An 18,270-nucleotide genomic window follows, 5' to 3' on the forward strand; every position below is an offset into this window, starting at 1 on the left:
ATGCTCTTAAAGTCCTTTGTAACCCAGATTGGAGCCTGAGGGGACCTCTCGTGGACGCCCACAGAAATGCACTCGAGAGGAACATAAAAGCATCACACTTCAGCGCTAGAAAGAAAGCACCAGGAACCCATACAGGCTCCTCCCAGCTCCTTCCTTGAAGCTCCTCCTTCATCCTGCACCTCGGCTGTTGATTTATTTCCCCTTTGTTGACTCGGCCATCGGCCTGCCGTGCCTGGCCTTTCCCAGAAGGCCCAGCGCCGGGAAGGGGTTTGCAGCTGCTCCGTCATCGTGCGGCCCGACGGTAGCCCGCGCTGGTGTGTAGGCCCGGCTCGGCTCCTGGTCCCCGGTGCTACGGTTCACGCGAGGCCCCGGCCTCGGTCCCCGGACTAGGCCGTGACCCCGGGTGCCATGAAGCAGGAGGGCTCGGCGCGGCGCCGCGGCGCGGACAAGGCGAAACCGCCGCCCGGCGGAGGAGAACAAGAACCCCCACTGCCCCCGGCCCCCCAGGATGTGGAGATGAAAGAGGAGGCGGCGACGGGTGGCGGGTCAACGGGGGAGGCAGACGGCAAGACGGCGGCGGCAGCAGCTGAGCACTCCCAGCGAGAGCTAGACACTGTCACCTTGGAGGGTACGGGAGCCCAAGCCGGGAACGTGCCGCGATCACGGGTGACAGCGACCCCTGTGATTCGGCTTCTCGCTGGGAAGCCAGAGCAGCCTCCACAACCCTCAGTTCCTTGGGATTACCCCCAGATACCTGCCCCCGCTACCCTGACACTTCCGACTCCAGGCCCAATGACTGAACCTTCTCTCCAGGCTGGGAACCACTCCCCTCCCATCCCCTCCATCCCCATATCTGGGGTTGCATCTATATCTAGGTTCCACTGGGCCTGGGGACTCCTTCTTCTAAGTCCTCCCCTTTCTAAGCCCTCCCCTCTGACCTATTCCATTTATATCCCACCTGACTGATTTTAGCGCCTCCAATATATGACTGATTGATCCCGCTAGAAACCAGTGTTTGTGTCTACGTGTGTAAACAGGGCCCGGATGACCTAGAATATCGACTCCTGATTTTTAAAACTGTACAGCAGATTTTTGTTGTCCTAGCTGCCTTTAGCACACTCCCCCGAATGAACCATTTCGACCTAGTATCTTGTTTCCTATTTCTCTAACTGAAGTGTCCCCACAGTCCCTTTGCTGTCTCCTTCTCCCTTCAGGTCCCTACTGCCCCTCTGTTTCTAAAGGGTCTAAGTACACACACACTTAAAACTTTTCGGGTGTCATCTTTGTTTGGTTTTGTAATACTAACCTTTGGCCTAAACTGCTGTACACCAGTGTCTCCTATTTCTTTTCTCCGAGGTTCCTGTTTCAAGTATCCGTAGTCCTCTTGTTCCTCCAAGTTCATGTTTTACTTTTCCCACTTAGAGCATCCTGTCTCCATTTGAAGTGGGTAAAGTGAGAGCTTCCCACTGTGATCCTGGTGCCGTTTTCGTGGTTCTGGATCAAGTGGGACCACACTACTTACTAGGTTTTCTTTTCACTAAAATGCATGAGAAAGTAGCTCAAAAACATTGAGATAAGGAAAATTATCCTCCTAAGTGGTACATTTGAGGATGTGATGCTGTTGACTACAGCTCTTAACGGTAAAGTTGAGCAACAGGATCAATATTTGATAGACATCCTTTTGCCTAAAGTAGTGACAGCCAATGTCAAAGGTGCCACTCAGCATTGCCTACTGGGTGTGTTTATTACAAGCACTTCATTTTCTTGTTGTAAAGTAATTCATATTCATTGCAGAGATTTTGGAATGTATGAGAAGTTAAAAGCAGGGGGAAGAAAACATGGTTAACATTTTTTCTTATGAATTTTTGAGCTACTCTCCTATAATTGAGAGCAAGTTATGTATATAGTTTGTATCAAGGCATAACTAAATATAAATTTTGAATTTTATGTGTTTTCATTAACATTCATAAACATAATCAGCAATTTATTCCAGAAACATTTGTTGAATACCCAATATAATGGTTAAGAGTAGTACAAGTTCTGGGCCGGGCGCGGTGGCTCAAGCCTGTAATCCCAGCACTTTGGGAGGCCGAGACGGGCGGATCACGAGGTCAGGAGATCGAGACCATCCTGGTTAACATGGTGAAACCCCGTCTCTACTAAAAAAAAAATACAAAAAACTAGCCGGGCGAGGTGGCGGACGCCTGGAGTCCCAGCTACTCGGGAGGCTGAGGCAGGAGAATGGCGTGAACCCGGGAGGCGGAGCTTGCAGTGAGCTGAGATCCGGCCACTGCACTCCAGCCTGGGTGACAGCGTGAGACTCCGTCTCAAAAAAAAAAAAAAAAAAAAGAGTAGTACAAGTTCTGGAATCCATTCCCTCATCTGTGTAAATATGAGTAATAGTACAATACTTTATTGGGTTGTTGTGAACATTAAAATGCTTAAAACTGTGCCTAGCACATAAATATCAGCTGTTATTATTATATCTTAGTGTGGCCCAGATACCCTGTGCTAAGTGCTAACTATACAGAAGTACCTAAGAAACTACTCATTGATTGCATTCCCTTACTGCTTTGCATTTAAACTGTTTCTAGTTTCTTCCTATCGTAAATAACTTTGAAGCAATCATCTTTGTGCCCAACTTAAAAAAATCTACTTTTATAATTATTTCTTCAGTACAGATTCGCACCAAAACCTATATACCTGAGTTAAAAAGGCTGAACATTTTAAAGATTTTTGATAGTTATCATCCAGAAAAACTGTGCTGATTTACATTATACCAGGAGAAATGTAGTTTTCACTGTACTCTATAATTTTTTTTTTTTTTTTTTTTTTGAGACAGAGTCTTACTCTGTTGCCCAGGCTGGAGTGCAATGGCGCGATCTCAGCTTACTGCCACTTCCGCCTCCCAAGTTCAAGCGATTCTCCTGCCTCAGCTTCCCAAGTAGCTGGGATTACAGGTGCCCACCACCATGCCCGGCTAATCTTTTTATTTTTAGTAGAGACGGGATTCACCATGTTGGCCAGGCTGGTCTTGAACTGCTACCCTTATGATCTGCCCTCCTCAGCCTTCCAAAGTGCTGGGATTACAGGCATGAGCCACCGCCTCCCGCCTATAATTTTTTTAATGTTACTAATTTGGTAGTTTAAAAATGTTTCCATTTGCAATTGCTCAAATACTAATGAAATATAATTTTTGTCTGTTAGCTATTTTTCCTCTTTGTATATTAGTTCATCTCCATTTTTGTTTTGAAACTGTGGCAACATAATCGTTATACCATTATATCTCTTAACCATTTATACAAGCTCTTTATAGAATAAAAATACAAATCTTTGATCACATTTGTTGAAAATATTTTTCTTTTGTATACACAGTTATCTAAAAGGGTTTTTTAAATGAAGTCAAGCTCATTAATATTTTGTGCGTATGTGATTTCTCCCATTGTTTACATTTAGAAAGTCTTTTCCATTAAGATCTGATAAATCTCCAGGTTTCTTTAGTTAATTGGTTTTTCTTTTCTTCCTCTGTCATCCTCTACCCCATTCTGCACCCCCACTGTATTTTTTTTCTTGCCACTTGGTTATGTCTTAAAATCAATGTGTGGAATCTGTAAATATTGTGTACCCCATTAGGGCAGAAAAGGTTATTAGTTGCATTTTGCCCCTCCGTGAGAGGCTCCTTAGAACTCCTTGCCTGGAGTGGTGGGGGACTAGGAGTGGAAGTGACATCATTTTCTTCTCTGCTCCTCTTCAGACATCAAGGAGCACGTGAAACAGCTGGAGAAAGCGGTTTCAGGCAAGGAACCGAGATTTGTGCTGCGGGCCCTGCGGATGCTGCCTTCCACATCACGCCGCCTCAACCACTATGTTCTGTATAAGGCTGTGCAGGGCTTCTTTACTTCAAATAATGCCACTCGAGACTTCTTGCTCCCCTTCCTGGAAGAGGTGAGTGAGTCAGGCCAACTTAAAGGGTGCAGGCCTGGTCTCAGACCCCCAGGAATAGCGTTGTTTTCCATCCTAAAGTCCCATCTTATTATCTGTGGTAGCATGAGGAGAGAAGCCAAAGCAGCCCATTTTAATACTCATCTGCACAGTGAAAAGGGAACCGTCCACTGCCCTGTAGTGTCATTCTTCCGAGTCAGGGGATCAGGACCTTCCCAGCCAAACTCATTTGCCACTACCCTGCAACCTGTACCCCCTACTCCAGTTGAGGTTGCGTTGGGTGACCTCTTTGTTGTTCTAGGATGAAGAAGGTGCTGCTGCCTCTTTCCTCTGAAGCTTCACCATGGAGGAGGCAGAGAACAGTGGTTAGGAGGAACACAGGTGTCAGGGCCAGGCATAGTGGCTCACACCTGTCATCCCAGCACTTTGGGAGGCTGAGGCGGGCAGATCGTTTGAGTCCAGGCTGGACTCGCCCAGGAGTTTGAGACCAGCTTGGGCGAAATGGCAAGACCCTGTCTCTGCAAAAAGTACAAAAATTAGCCAGGCGTGGTGGCACCTACCTGTAGTCCCAGCTACTCGGGAGGCTGAGGCAGGAGAATCGCTTGAACCCAGGAAGTGAAGGTTGTAATGAACCAAGATCTATCGCACTCCAGCCTGGGTGACAGAGTGACCCCCTACCCCCCCCAAAAAAAGCACAGATTTTAGAGGTAGAGTTGAATTTGAATCCAAACTCTGACAGTTAGTACCTGTGGGACTTGGGCAAGTGACTTCATCTTGCTGTGCCTCATTTTCTTTATTTGTTAAATGTGATGAACGGATTGGAGAGAGGGGAGTGTAAAGCTCCTAGAATAGTGCCTGGCACATAGCGAATGCAGACGAAGTCAGTTTGGTGGTGATGGTGGGCTCTGTGCCAGGAGAGACCTCTCCTTATCCTTTGTAACTGTGAACTCTCCCTCATTATTCATGGCATGGTCCAGATCTCAGCCTTCTCCAATTCCACTGACCTTCCAGCACCTGCATTTCCTTAAAATCCTGTATACTCAGTCAGCTCCGTGGATGGGGAAACTCATAACATCCCTGAAGGTAGGGCAGTGAAGAGTTTATTGTCTGGGAAAGGGGAAAAATGTACTGTTCCCCCAGCTCCACCTTGGATGTTTTCTGACCTTCACATCTCTAAACTCGTGAAACATGATTATTTTGGTGGGTGACTGTAACACTTTATTTTTTCCAGTGTCAGTGATGAAATCTGAAAATAAGTTTTGTGTATATGTTGACTTTCCCCAAATTTTCTTTATTTCCACAAGAAACAATTTTTTGGTCTCATTATTCTGATTTCATCTCTAGAATTATTTCATTAAGCCCTGTCCAGTAGTATTTGCAGTGCTTCCAGGTATGGTGGTTTCATGTGTCCACTTAGGTTGTAGCTTCTTTGAAGATTCCTTACATTGTCCTTTATGTCCCCATTATGTTCTGTAAAGAAGTTTATTATTCTCCTGTAACACTTTATTGTGCTTATTAATATTCTATTGCCAGCCTCCTTGACTTGTTTTCTTTGTTTTTTTGAGATAGGGTCTTGCTCTGTCACCCAGGCTAAAGCACAGTGGCACAATTATGGCCCAGTGCAGCCTCAAAGTCCTGGGATCAGGCGATGCTCCTCCCTCAGCCTCCTGAGTAACTGGGAATACAGGTGCCTGCCACCATGCCTGGCTAGTTCTTATTTATTTTTTGAGAGATAGGGTCTCGCTGTGTTGCCCAGACTGGTCTCAAACTCCTGGCCTCAAGCATTCTTCTGCCTCAGCCTCCCAGGTAGCTGGCACTACTGGCGTGAGCCACCACACCCAACTCCTCCTTGATTTCTTTGGGAAAGACTGTCATCTTTATTTTTTTATCCCTAGCACCTAACAAAATCTTGGCACATGGTAGACACTCAATAAGTATGTTGAAATACATAGTGGATGCTCAATAAATTCTTGGTTACTTGATCTGACTGAGCTTTTCCATGGTAACTTCTGTCCTCTCCTAGCCCATGGACACAGAGGCTGATTTACAGTTCCGTCCCCGCACGGGAAAAGCTGCATCGGCACCCCTCCTGCCTGAAGTGGAAGCCTATCTCCAACTTCTCATGGTCATCTTCATGATGAACAGCAAGCGCTACAAAGAGGTATCCAGAATGCAGTGAGAGCGATTCATAAGCCCCAAGTGATGCAAGGGGTTTGGCGGGGAGAGCGTCCCTGGTGACGAAATGGAAATAATCACTGATTCTTAAGAACTGACCCCCACACTCTTTCTCCATAGAGGTATGCGTTTGATCCCACATCCCAGGAGAACCCACTCCTGCTCTGGGCACTGTGGGACAGGGCTCGCAGTGGTCATGCTGTACAGTCTGTGGGGGATACCAGCGTAGTACATTCTGTGGGGAAAATTAGGGGCATTTGGAGACAGACAGACCTGGGTTCCAATCCCAGCTGTACCTTAGGCAAATTAATTTCTCCCAGCTGTATGTAAAATGGGGATAATAGTTCCTGCCTTACAAGATGGTTAGCATTACATATAATAATTTGTTTAGAAATACTTAGCACAATGGTCTGCACATAGTAAGCTTTCATGATATTTTTCATAAATGGTAGCTGTTATTATGGACTAATAGTTCCATTTTGCATACTGCACTTCCACCACTCCCCCAGCTAGGGCCAGCTTCTTTGTTCATTATAGCCACTGTCACAGGAGCACACTGAGGAAATAAGTCCCGCGCCTTAATTCCCTGGTTTGTTTCCTTTCCTTCCCACACTGTTTTTGGTGGTTGGTTGGTTGGTTGGTTGGTTGGTTGGTTTTTGGGGGTTGGTCTCGCTTTGTTGCCCATGCTGGAATGCAGTGGTGTGATCACAGTTCACTGCAGCTTTGACCTCCCCAGCTTAAGTGATCCTTCCACCTCAGCCTCTTGAGTAGCTGGGATTACAGGCATGTGCCACCACACCCAGCTAAATTTTGTATTTTTTTGTAGAGACAGGATTTCACATTCTTGCCAAGCTGGTCTCCAACCCCTGGGCTCAAGTGATTTCCTGTCCTCCGCCTCCCGAAGTGCTAGGGTTGCAGGCGTGAGCCACTGCGCCTGGCCCACTGTTTTGTTCTTATTGGATGTTATGTTGCTATGTTAACCATGCTGGTCTTGAACTCCTGGGCTCAGGTAATCCTCCCTCCTCAGCCTCTCATGTAGCTGGGATTATAGGCACACGCCACTGTACTTGGCTGTTTGTTTTTGAGATATAGTTCACCCCTTTAAAGTGTACTACAGGCCAGGTGTGGTGGCGCTCGCCTATAATCCCAGCACTTTGGGAGGCCGAGGCGGGTGGATCACCCGTGGTCAGGAGTTTGAGACCAGCCTGACCAACATGGTGAAACCCTGTCTTTACTAAAAACACAAAAAATTAGACGGGCATGGCGGCACGTGCCTGCAGCCCCAGCTACTAAGAAGGCTGAGGCAGGGGAATCACTTGAACCAGGAGGCGGAGGTTGTGGTGAGCCAAGATTGCGCCACTGTACTCCAGCCTGGTGATAGAGCAAGACTCTATCAAACAGACAAACAAATAAATAAATAAAGTGTGCTACAATTTAGTGGGTTTTAGTATATTCCCAAAGTTGTATATCCACCCCTAATTCCAGAACATTTTCATCACCCCAAAAAGAAACACCATATGTATTAGTGGTCACTTTTCATTTTCCCCTTACCCAGCCCCTGGCAGCTATTAATCTGCCCTGCCTCTACTGAGGATTTACTTACTCTGGACATTTCATGTAAATGGAATTATACACCACATGCCCTAGGTTTCTGCCTTTTTTCACTTCACATCATGTTTTCAACGTTGACCCATGTTGTAGTGTGTGTCAGTACTTCATTCCTTTTTAAGGCTGAGTAATATTCCCTCCTGGATATGCCACATTTTGTTTATCTGTTCATCAGCTGATGGGCACTTGGGTCGTTTCTGCTTTTTGGTTATGAATAATGCTTCTGTGAACATTTGTGTACATGCTTTTATGTGAACCTAAGTTTCCAGTTCTCTTGGCTGCATACCTAGGATAGGAATTGCTGGGTCAAATGACAACTCCATGTTTATCCTTTTGAGGAACTGCCACCTAATTATCTTTTGGCTTCCTCCCCAGGCACAGAAGATCTCTGACGACCTGATGCAGAAGATCAGTACTCAGAACCGCCGGGCCTTAGACCTTGTGGCCGCAAAGTGTTACTATTATCACGCGCGGGTCTATGAGTTCCTGGACAAGCTGGATGTGGTGCGCAGGTACAGGCAACCAGGGATCTCACTTGGGGCCCTCAGGGTCAGAGACTTGGTCAGTCACAAGCACACAACTGTGGACCTGCAGAGGGCGACGAACCAGTAGATGTAAGCAGGAAAGAGGGGCAGTGGTTCCCATGCCCTGTGCCATGTGAGGGATGTGGGAGAGAGACTGATGCTAGTTGAAGTGGGTCACTGCTGGACTATAAAGAACTGTCCTCAGGTTCTTCCCTTCACCCCACATCAAGGTAGGACTGAGGTGGGTTAGGGGTGGAGGGACAGGCTAGAAAATATTTTACTTCTTTGCTCAAAACCTGCAGTGGCTTCCCATCTAAAGGAAAGGCAAAGTCCTCACACTACCTCATAAGGCCTGACATAATCTGCTCCATTTTGTCCTCCCAGACTTCACCTCCTCCTGTTCCTCAGCCCCACTGGCCTGCCTTTCCTCTGGTGTGCCCGGCACCCTCTTCTTCAGAGCCTTTGCACTGGCTGCCCCTCCATCCAGAACACTCGTCTCTCCGCCTCCTTCAAGCCTTCCCTTAACTGATCCCTTCTCAGTGAGTCCTGCCTTGGCCAAGCTATTGAAAAGGTCAACTCATCTTTCTCACCTCCTACATTCCCCATTGCAGTTCCCCTGACCTCACAGGCCTCCCATCTTCTGCCACACTGCACACTGTGCTTCTTCCTCATGACCATTGCCTCCCCCCTGGGCTGCATTCCCTAAGGGCAGGGTTTTGTCCTTTTTGCACAGCTAGAGTAGTACTCTACACCTTAGGCACTCGATAGTTCAGTACTCAGCAAATAACCAGAAAAGCGATTTGTATAACTTTTTTAAGGAATTGAAAAAGAGTGAAGAGTCAAAGGCAGTTCAGAGAGTTGTGATTTGAAGTCTTTGATATCTTTCTTCTTTCCTTCTTGAAGCTTCTTGCATGCTCGGCTCCGGACAGCGACGCTTCGGCATGACGCAGATGGGCAGGCCACGCTGCTGAACCTCCTGCTGCGGAATTACCTACACTACAGCTTGTACGACCAGGCTGAGAAACTGGTGTCCAAGTCCGTGTTCCCAGAGCAGGCCAACAACAATGAGTGGGCCAGGTACCTCTACTATACAGGTGAGCAGAGGGGCCCAACCCACAAATCAGAGGTGTCTCAGGCCTGCCTGGTGCAAATTTTCCAAGGGGTGGTGCATAAGAGGCCCATTTGGCCCTCTGGCTTGTCCGGAGGGTTGGATGACCCCACTCTGTTGACCAACTCTCCTCTCCTCCACTCCCAGGGCGAATCAAAGCCATCCAGCTGGAGTACTCAGAGGCCCGGAGAACAATGACCAATGCCCTTCGCAAGGCCCCTCAGCACACAGCTGTCGGCTTCAAACAGACGGTGAGCCACAGACACCATCATCCCTTTGCCTCTTTTTTTTTCATTAAGATGGTGTCTCACTATCTTACCCAGGCTGGTCTTGAACTCCTGGGCTCAAGAAGTCCTCCCACCTCAACTTCCCAAAGTGCTGGGATCACAGGTGTAAGCCACCACGCCTGGCCTCTTTGCCTCTTACTCATTCCCTACCACTTCAGTTCTCTTCCCTATGCTAGGGGCTAGGAAAGGCATCCTTAACCTTCCTATCCAGAAGAGCTTCAAACTTTTTTCTTTTTTTTTTTTTTTTTTGTGTGTGTGGAGACGGGGGTCTCACTGTTGCTCAGGTGAGAACTTCTGGGCTCAAGCAATCCTTCCGCCTCTGCCTCCCTAAGTGCTGGGATTGCAGGTGCGAGCCGCCATGTCTGCAAAAGGTTGCTTCACATCTGTTTGTGGGTGTCACAAAGCAGACACTACCTGCACCTCTGGCAGTGGATGTTCATTCAGAGTGTTCTCCTTGGCAGATAGGTTTAGAATATTCCTGATTCCCCAGCATGCCTGACAGCCATTCCAGGCATGGACCTAGATTGTGTTGATATAAACCCCAGGTTCTTATCTGGTCCTTCATGTTCACATTTGGAAACTGTATTGTCTGTGGCAGAGGAATCCAGAAAATCTCCATAAGGCTGAGTGGCTCAAGTAAACATAAAACTTGGCCACATAAGAACTGTCAGTCAGCAAGTATTTAAGCATCAACCCTGGTATTAGGCACTGTATGGGATAGGAAGGGAGGATAATAAGTGGTCTTTCTTTTCTTTCTTTTTTTTTTTTTTTTTTTTTTTGAAACAGAGTCTCCTTCTGTCACCCAGGCTGGAGTGCAATGGTATGATCTTGTCTCACTGCAACCTCTGCCTCCCGAGTTCGAGTGATTCTCCTGTAGCTGGGCAGGCGCCCGCCACCACACCCAACTAATTTTTTTTTTTTTTTCTTTTTTTTTGAAATGGAGTCTTCCTCTGTCTCCCAGGCTGGAGTGCAGTGGTACCATCTCGGCTCACTGCACCCCCTGTCTTTGGGATTCAAGGGATTCTCCTGCCTCAGCCTCCCGAGTAATTGGGATATTACAGGCGCCTGCCACCACGCCCAGCTAATTTAAAAAATTTTTTTTTTTTTTTTTTTTTTTTTTTTTTTTTCCTGAGACGAGTCTCACTCTGTCGCCCAGGCTGGAGTGCAGTGACACAATCTTGGCTCACTGTAAGCTCTGCCTCCCGGGTTCATGCCATTCTCCTGCCTCAGCCTCCCGAATAGCTGGGACTACAGGCGTCCACCACCACTCCCGGCTAATTTTTTGTATTTTTGGTAGAGACGGGGTTTCACCGTGTTAGCCAGGATGGTTTCGATCTCCTGACCTCGTGATCTGCCCGCCTCAGCCTCCCAAAGTGCTGGGATTACAGGTGTGAGCCACCGTGCCCAGCCAACCCAGCTAATTTTTTGAAAGCTTAAGGGTGTGTGTGAAGTTACAGAGCCCAGTAGCCAGGATGTAGACCTAGTCTTCCCAAATTCAAACCTCTGCTCCTACCTTCACACAACATCCACTTCCATAGTGCCTTGACAGGGAACAGGAGACATGTACGTTGATTAGGTCAATGTAGTAGGAGATTCATTTTATTTCTGTTCAAAAGTTCAGAGAAAGTCAGATTTGTTTTTGATCAAATAATGAAAGAGAAAGGATCTTAAAGAAAAAGTTGGCTAGGTACAGGGCTCACACCTATAATCCCAGCACTTTGGGAGGCTGTGGCAAGAGGATTGCTTGAGACCAATCTTAGCAGCATATGGAGACACGGCCTCTGCAAAAATGAAAGGCGTAGCTGGGCGTGATGGCTTGCACCTGTGGTCCCAGCCACTTGGGAGGCTGAAGTGCAAGGACCACTTGGGCCCAGGAGGTCGAGGCTGCAGTGAGCCATGATCGTGCCACTGCATTGCAGCCTGGGTGACAGAGCAAGACTCTCTCAAAAAAAAAAAGAAACATTAAAATTGAACTGGTCTTTCAGAGATGGGTAGGATTTTCACAAAAAGTGAAGGCTTTTCAGACACACTGGGCACGTGAGCAAAATGTTAGATTGCTTACAATGTGAGAGACACTAAAGTTTCTTTTGAAAATCACTAAAAATACAAGTAATTAACATATATAGAATGTGTCATGTACCATGAGAGAAGCTTTCAGGCATTTAAATTTTCTCAGTGGCAGGAAGGTGTAGAGAGAGCTGGAAGAGAGGCCTTGGGCTAGGGCGCTGTTGGTGAGGGAGCGCAGGGAGAGAGAGGGCGGAAGTGAAGGCATGTTTGGGAGAAGGCCTGCAACCAGCCCTCTGCCCTCACACACCCCTGTCACCACCCAGCTTACAGAATCAGCTGGGGGTCTGATGAAGCTGTAGATTCCGATTTGGAGAGTTTGCATTCCTAACGGGCCCTGGGTGATGCCAGCGCTGCTGGTGCACAGAGCGCTCTGAGGAGGGCAGTGCTGGCTCATCCAGTTCAGAGCTGGAGGCCGGCTAGCATTCGTTCCCGCAGCTGCCTTGTCTCCCGTAAACTTGAATGTCTCTCTCCACCCATTTTCACCCTCCTTGTCTTTACTTAATGCCAGCTTCGCTACCTGTGTTTTCCATCGCACTCCTTCCTCTCTCTTCCAGGCTTGGCCCATCACCTGTTAGCTTCAGTCTCCCGGAGGAAAACCCCCACCCCTGCTGCTTCCCCTCTCAAGCGGCCATTCCTGTCTCCCCTGGCTCCCTCCCCAGTAGTGCACTGGCCAGCCCCTCCCTCCAGTGTTCTCTCTGCTCCTTCTCACCACCTGGGCCTCAGCAGAGCACTCTGAGAGCTTCTCTGTCGATAGTAAAACCCTCATTCTCTCCTTGAGTGACCTTGTTTGCTTTCCCAGCTTCAGCTCTCGCCTGCATGGTGCTCTTCAGCCTGTACCTTACTAACTCCGTTACTCTGCTGGGACTGCCAATGCAGGCTTCCACAGACTTGGCGGCTTAAACAACTAAAATTGATTTCATCACAATTCTGGAGGCTCTAAGTCCAAGAGCAAAGTGTGACATGATTGGTTTCTTCTGAGGGCGTCTCTCATCTGCTTGTCGATGGCCGTCTCCTGGTGCTTTCACATGGTCTCCCCTCTGTGTGTGTCATGTCCTGCTCTTGTCTTAGAAGGACAATAGTCATGTAGGATTAGGGTCCACCCATATGACCTCATTTTACCATAATTACCTCTTTAAAGGCCCTGTGTCCAAATATAGTCCCATTCTGAGGTACTGGGATTTAGGTCTATAACATGAACTTGAGGGGGACACAGTTTAGCCCATCACACTAACTCTGACCCCTCTCACGAGCATCAGACCTGCAGATCCAGCTCCCCCTCCCACCCCCCATATCTCTCTCTACAACGTGTCCCAAAGAGACCCCTCCTGGCCCCCTTACCATTCCTTCCTCCTGCTTTCCCAATGGAGATCAGGGCCTTGCATCATCTCTGACTCTCCCCCACCGTCCTTCCCGTCACTGGGTCGGCTGTTAAATTATCTGCATGTCTTCTGTGTTTGCCTGTTCCTTGATATTGCCAGCCCCATGGTTTGAGCCAGTAACGTTTCCAGACACTTCTGCCTGATCATCTTCCTTTCCACCAGCCCAGCTTACACTCACTTGCCTTACTAAGCAGAGCTCCAGCTCTGTCCTTCTCTGGCCTGGAAAGCTTGCATTGCTCCCCACTGCTGGAGGGCATCGTAACGGTCTTGTGAGGTAGACAGGCTAGGTGTTGATATTGTTATTTGGTAGTTTTAGAGATGAGGAACCAAGGACCCAGTTGCTCAGTGTTTCCTAGCTAGTGAGTAGAGACTAGACACCAAGTGTTCTACATGCAGACTTCAAACTGCTCAGCCTGGCATGCAAAATGGCAATGGCATAGTCCCCAGACCGTGGTCCCAACTGTCTCTTTCCTAACAGCTCCCCAGGTACCCACACATTTCTGCCTCTTTTTCAATCTGTACCCTTGACCCTCCTCCTTTTTCTGCTTTGTCAGACTCCTTAAGGCACTTCATAAATTACCATTTCCAGGGATTTTCCCTCACACATGGGTTACTCCAAGGGACAGGGCAGCCTCCTGGAGGTGCCTGTGGAGGGTGAAGGGTCGGCCTGGCTGTGGGTGTGATCACACACTCCCGTTGTAACCCCTGCCTCCCCGTGAAACTTGCTGCCCCACGATTTAGCTGCTTTGTGTTCCACGCCTGGTGAATTCCTGAGTTGGGGGCCATCATTCCCTCCACTGTAGTTTTCTTGCGTGGTGCTGAATTCACACTCAGCACCACTCAGAAATACCTCACAGTCCTGTGTAGGAAGACAGGCCCAGGTTTCCAGCCACCCTTCTGTGTCTGGATACTCTGCTCATTCACGGAAGCCAGGCCCCTTCCTACACTTCTGCCTCTGCCCAGATAATGAATTCTACCCACTGATGACCTCCTCTCCTCCACTAACAGTCTGCCTCTCTAGTGAGCATCTCTGGCTGACGCATGTTCCGTTCTCCAGGCCTGCGAGCCCTGGTCCCTCGCTGTTGCTGAACCACAGCACCTGCCCTTCTGGCCTCACTTTAGAGCACTGTCATTTCAGAGCAGACTGTGTGCAGGGTGGCCAGGTGAAATGCAACTGAGGGCTCTGCGACCAAATGTGACCAAAGGGCCACATTCCCAGCACCCGGCTCCAAAGGCAGCTGGGCTTGGATTCCATGCCCAGCACAGGTTTTCAGGGCTTCCTCCTCTCTCTGGGCCTAAACAACGATCCCTTTCCCTGTTTCCCACTACATCTGGCAGAATTCAGGCCACATTTCATTTTCTTCTTCCGCCCATGGGGCTCCCTGCCCACTGTGTTCCCCTGTCACTCTGTCCAGGTGCACAAGCTTCTCATCGTGGTGGAGCTGTTGCTGGGGGAGATCCCTGACCGGCTGCAGTTCCGCCAGCCCTCCCTCAAGCGCTCACTTATGCCGTATTTCCTTCTGACTCAAGGTAAGGCTGGCTTCCCAACCCCCGAGCCCACTAGGCCCCCTTCACTGGGGCCTCTTACATGCCTGTGCCCATTTGCATCATCCAGTCTACTCCTGTTCTCCCTGCAGCCGTCAGGACGGGAAACCTAGCCAAGTTCAACCAGGTCTTGGATCAGTTTGGGGAGAAGTTTCAAGCAGATGGGACCTATACCCTAATCATCCGGCTGCGGCACAACGTGATTAAGACAGGTGTGGATCAGGATCTGAGGGGCTGTTGGAGGAGCAGAAGCCAGGCTGGGGCAAACCTAGTGGGTATCCTTGGGCAAGTGAAGGGTCTGTGCCCGCCCTGCCCACCCCATCGCTCCTTCCTCTCCCAGGTGTACGCATGATCAGCCTCTCCTATTCCCGAATCTCCTTGGCCGACATCGCCCAGAAGCTGCAGTTGGATAGCCCCGAAGATGCAGAGTTCATTGTTGCCAAGGTGGGGCTGGTTCAGGAACCACAGTGACCAGGTTGTCACTTTCCTGCCAATCTCAGGAGGCAGGAGTGGGAGGAGTTTGGCCAAGGAGGGGAATAGGTAAAGCAATGGCATAGTCATTTCAGGGAGGGCCTGTCGTTTGCAGTGAAGCCAAGAAGTTGCCAGAGAGAGAATGGATGCACATGTGAGTGTGAGTGTAGGTGTGTGCACATGTTGAGTTTATGATCGTGCTTGTGAGTGTGAGAATATAAGGAGGGCAGAGGAATGGGAAGGAACAAGATTTTCTCTGGTTTAGAAGATGGGCATGCTGGGCCAGGCGCGGTGGCTCATGCCTGTAATCCCAGCACTTTGTGAGGCCGGGGAGGGTGGATCACCTGAGGTCAGGAGTTCGAGACAAACCTGGCCAATTTGGTGAAACCCCATCTCCACTAAAAATACAAAACTTAGCCAGGCCTGGTGGCGGGTGCCTGTAATCCTGGCTACTCGGGAGGCTGAGGCAGGAGAGTCGCTTGAACCCGGGAAGTAAAGGCTGCAGTGAGCCGAGATCGCACCACTGCACTCTCTTGCCTGAGTGACAGAGCGAAACTCCATCTCAAAAAAAAAAAGAAGAAGAAGAAGATGGGCGTGCTGGTGAACTTTCCTCTTTGGGGGCCTGCAGGCCATCCGGGATGGTGTCATTGAGGCCAGCATCAACCATGAGAAGGGCTATGTCCAATCCAAGGAGATGATTGACATCTATTCCACCCGAGAGCCCCAGCTGGCCTTCCACCAGCGCATCTCCTTCTGCCTAGATATCCACAACATGTCTGTCAAGGTGAGAAGCCTGTGGCTGCAGAGTCACGCCTGGCAGCAGCACGCCCCTCCCTCCACACTCATGGATGCCTCAGAGAAGACTGGCTTTATTTGTGGCCCAGGTTCCGTCCAGTCTCTAAAATCACTGAGCTGTGGCACAGGGGGCCCAGAATGGGAAAGGGACTTGGCCATAGTTCCATAGCCAGTTGCCTTCTCCTATTGTGTTTAAGGGATGATGTGGTCACCAGGGAGGACCAGGCAGGGATTCAGAGGTTTGGGTTCTACATTTGGTTCCAAATTTGAGTCATTTGACTTCTCAGAGCTCTGTTTCTCCATCTCTGAAGCTGGTAGGGAGGTGTTACCTGTCTTGTTCGCTTCACAGGGTTGGTAAGATTAAAAGAAGTCCCTGTATTGAGGTACTTAGCGAAGTTTAAATTGTAAAAAAGATGGCGCTGGTATCTGGCTCCACAAAAGGGTGAGCCCTCGTCCTCAGTTAAGCACTGAGTTTGGTGCTGTTACTATTTGGTTGCCATGTTTTTTTCTGGTCTCCTCCCAGGAAACTAGGATATTGCTGCCTTGTTTAAAATTCGGCTAAGCCCTACTCCATGTGACATGCAAGGCCCTTTGTGACCTGGTCCCTTAGGTCTCGCCTCCCCTCCCGCTCCTGCCCCACCACCCAGCAGCCAGCCCCACTGAGTGCAGGCCAGGCCCCTCCCACATGGAATCCTCCACTGGGAAGGCCTCTCCCCATTCCCACATCCACTGTGTTCCTCCTTTTCCTCCTCCCTGCCCAATCGAGAGAGTTGGTCATTTATTCCTCTTTTTTCAGCATTTCCCACAGGGCACTGTAATAATTCCTTTGACGCCCAGCCCCCCACTAGAGTAACTAGAGGGCCGCTGTTTCCTGCCTGGTGACGCCTAGCCCCAACTAGAGTAACTGGAGGGCTGCTGTCTCCTGCCCAGTGACGCCTAGCCCCAACTAGAGTAACTGGAGGGCCGCTATCTCCTGCCCAGTGATGCCCAGCCCCCCACTAGAGTAACTGGAGGGCCGCTGTCTCCTGCCCAGTGGCGCCTAGCCCCAACTAGAGTAACTGGAGGGCCGCTGTCTCCTGCCCAGTGGTGCCTAGCCCCCACTAGAGTAACTGGAGGGCCGCTGTCTCCTGCCCGGTGACGCCTAGCCCCCACTAGAGTAACTGAAGGGCCGCTGTCTCCTGCCCGGTGACGCCTAGCCCCCACTAGAGTAACTGGAGGGGCCGCTGTCTCCTGCCCGGTGACGCCTAGCCCCCACTAGAGTAACTGGAGGGCCGCTGTCTCCTGCCCGGTGACGCCTAGCCCCCACTAGAGTAACTGGAGGGGCCGCTGTCTCCTGCCCAGTGACGCCTAGCCCCCACTAGAGTAACTGGAGGGCCGCTGTCTCCTGCCCGGTGTCTAGCTCACAGAGGGGATGCAGGGAGTACAGGTTGCATGACTGCCTCACCTGCTTCCTTCCCTTCCTTATCTCCTCTCTTTGCTGTGCGCCAGGCCATGAGGTTTCCTCCCAAATCATACAACAAGGACTTGGAGTCTGCAGAGGTAAGCTCTGTGCTTTCTGGGTGAGACTGAAAGGTCAAACTTCCACACAGAAGGGGAGGCGGGGAAGTGTCTGGAAGGGCTGGGAGTTGCTCTGAAGCTTTGGCCTCACTTGCCTCTCTGCCCAGGAACGGCGTGAGCGAGAACAGCAGGACTTGGAGTTTGCCAAGGAGATGGCGGAAGATGATGATGACAGCTTCCCTTGAGCTGGGGGGCTGGGGAGGGGTAGGGGAAATGGGGACAGGCTTTTTCCCCCTTGGGGGTCCCCTGCCCAGAGCACTGTCCCCATTTTCCCACACACAGCTCATAGGCTGCACTCGTGCAGGGGGTGGGGGTGCTGGGAGCCAGCCACCCTGACCTCCCCCAGGGCTCCTCCCCAGCCGGTGACTTACCGTACAGCGGGCAGGAGGGCGGGCAGGTGGCCTCCCCGGGCAGGGTCCTGGCCAGTGGTGTGGGAGCAGGAGGGGAAGGATAGTTCTGTGTACTCCTCTTGGGAGTAGGGGACTGAACTGGGATGTCTTGGCTTGTATGTTTTTTGAAGCTTCGATTATGATTTTTAAACAATAAAAAGTTATCCAAAGCGCTTTGTGCATCAGTTACTATACTTCACTGCAGTATTGGCAGGCTCAGATTTTGGGTTTTTTGGCCTTAGAGTACTAGCCCCAGGTGTGTAATCTGAGGGCCTGATGGGTCTGCAGATGGGAGGTGCCCAGGGGAGGATGAAGGGGTCCTGGGCTGGGGTCGGGGGCCTAGGTTTAGTCTGTTTCGTACCTGCGTGGCTTTGGAAAGGTCTTGTTAGGGAAGGCGTACCATGCGCCCACCACCGGCTGCAG

At 49.9% G+C, this 18,270-nt stretch overlaps 1 protein-coding gene across 1 annotated transcript; it reads left to right on the plus strand.

Annotated features, from left to right (window-relative positions):
• Positions 1 to 82: 82 nt before the first annotated feature.
• Positions 83 to 18,018, plus strand: PSMD3 (proteasome 26S subunit, non-ATPase 3). Its single transcript, XM_050762681.1, has 12 exons — positions 83 to 628; positions 3,755 to 3,945; positions 5,966 to 6,103; positions 8,101 to 8,237; positions 9,153 to 9,343; positions 9,505 to 9,608; positions 14,506 to 14,620; positions 14,728 to 14,847; positions 14,976 to 15,079; positions 15,735 to 15,890; positions 17,390 to 17,440; positions 17,566 to 18,018. The coding sequence occupies exons 1-12, from the start codon at positions 409 to 411 to the stop codon at positions 17,641 to 17,643; spliced, it is 1,605 nt and encodes a 534-aa protein (XP_050618638.1). The 5' UTR covers positions 83 to 408; the 3' UTR covers positions 17,644 to 18,018.
• Positions 18,019 to 18,270: the final 252 nt, after the last annotated feature.

The sequence above is a fragment of the Macaca thibetana genome, chromosome 16 (assembly GCF_024542745.1).
Source record: "Macaca thibetana thibetana isolate TM-01 chromosome 16, ASM2454274v1, whole genome shotgun sequence".
Taxonomy (NCBI): domain Eukaryota; kingdom Metazoa; phylum Chordata; class Mammalia; order Primates; family Cercopithecidae; genus Macaca; species Macaca thibetana.

Excerpts from the sequence above, each read along its gene's own strand:
- PSMD3 (XM_050762681.1), top strand. The coding sequence starts at position 409 with ATGAAGCAGGAGGGCTCGGCGCGGCGCCGCGGCGCGGACAAGGCGAAA. Across the intron at positions 629-3,754 it reads AGACACTGTCACCTTGGAGG|ACATCAAGGAGCACGTGAAA; the intron begins GTACGGGAGCCC and ends GCTCCTCTTCAG. Across the intron at positions 8,238-9,152 it reads AAGCTGGATGTGGTGCGCAG|CTTCTTGCATGCTCGGCTCC; the intron begins GTACAGGCAACC and ends TCCTTCTTGAAG.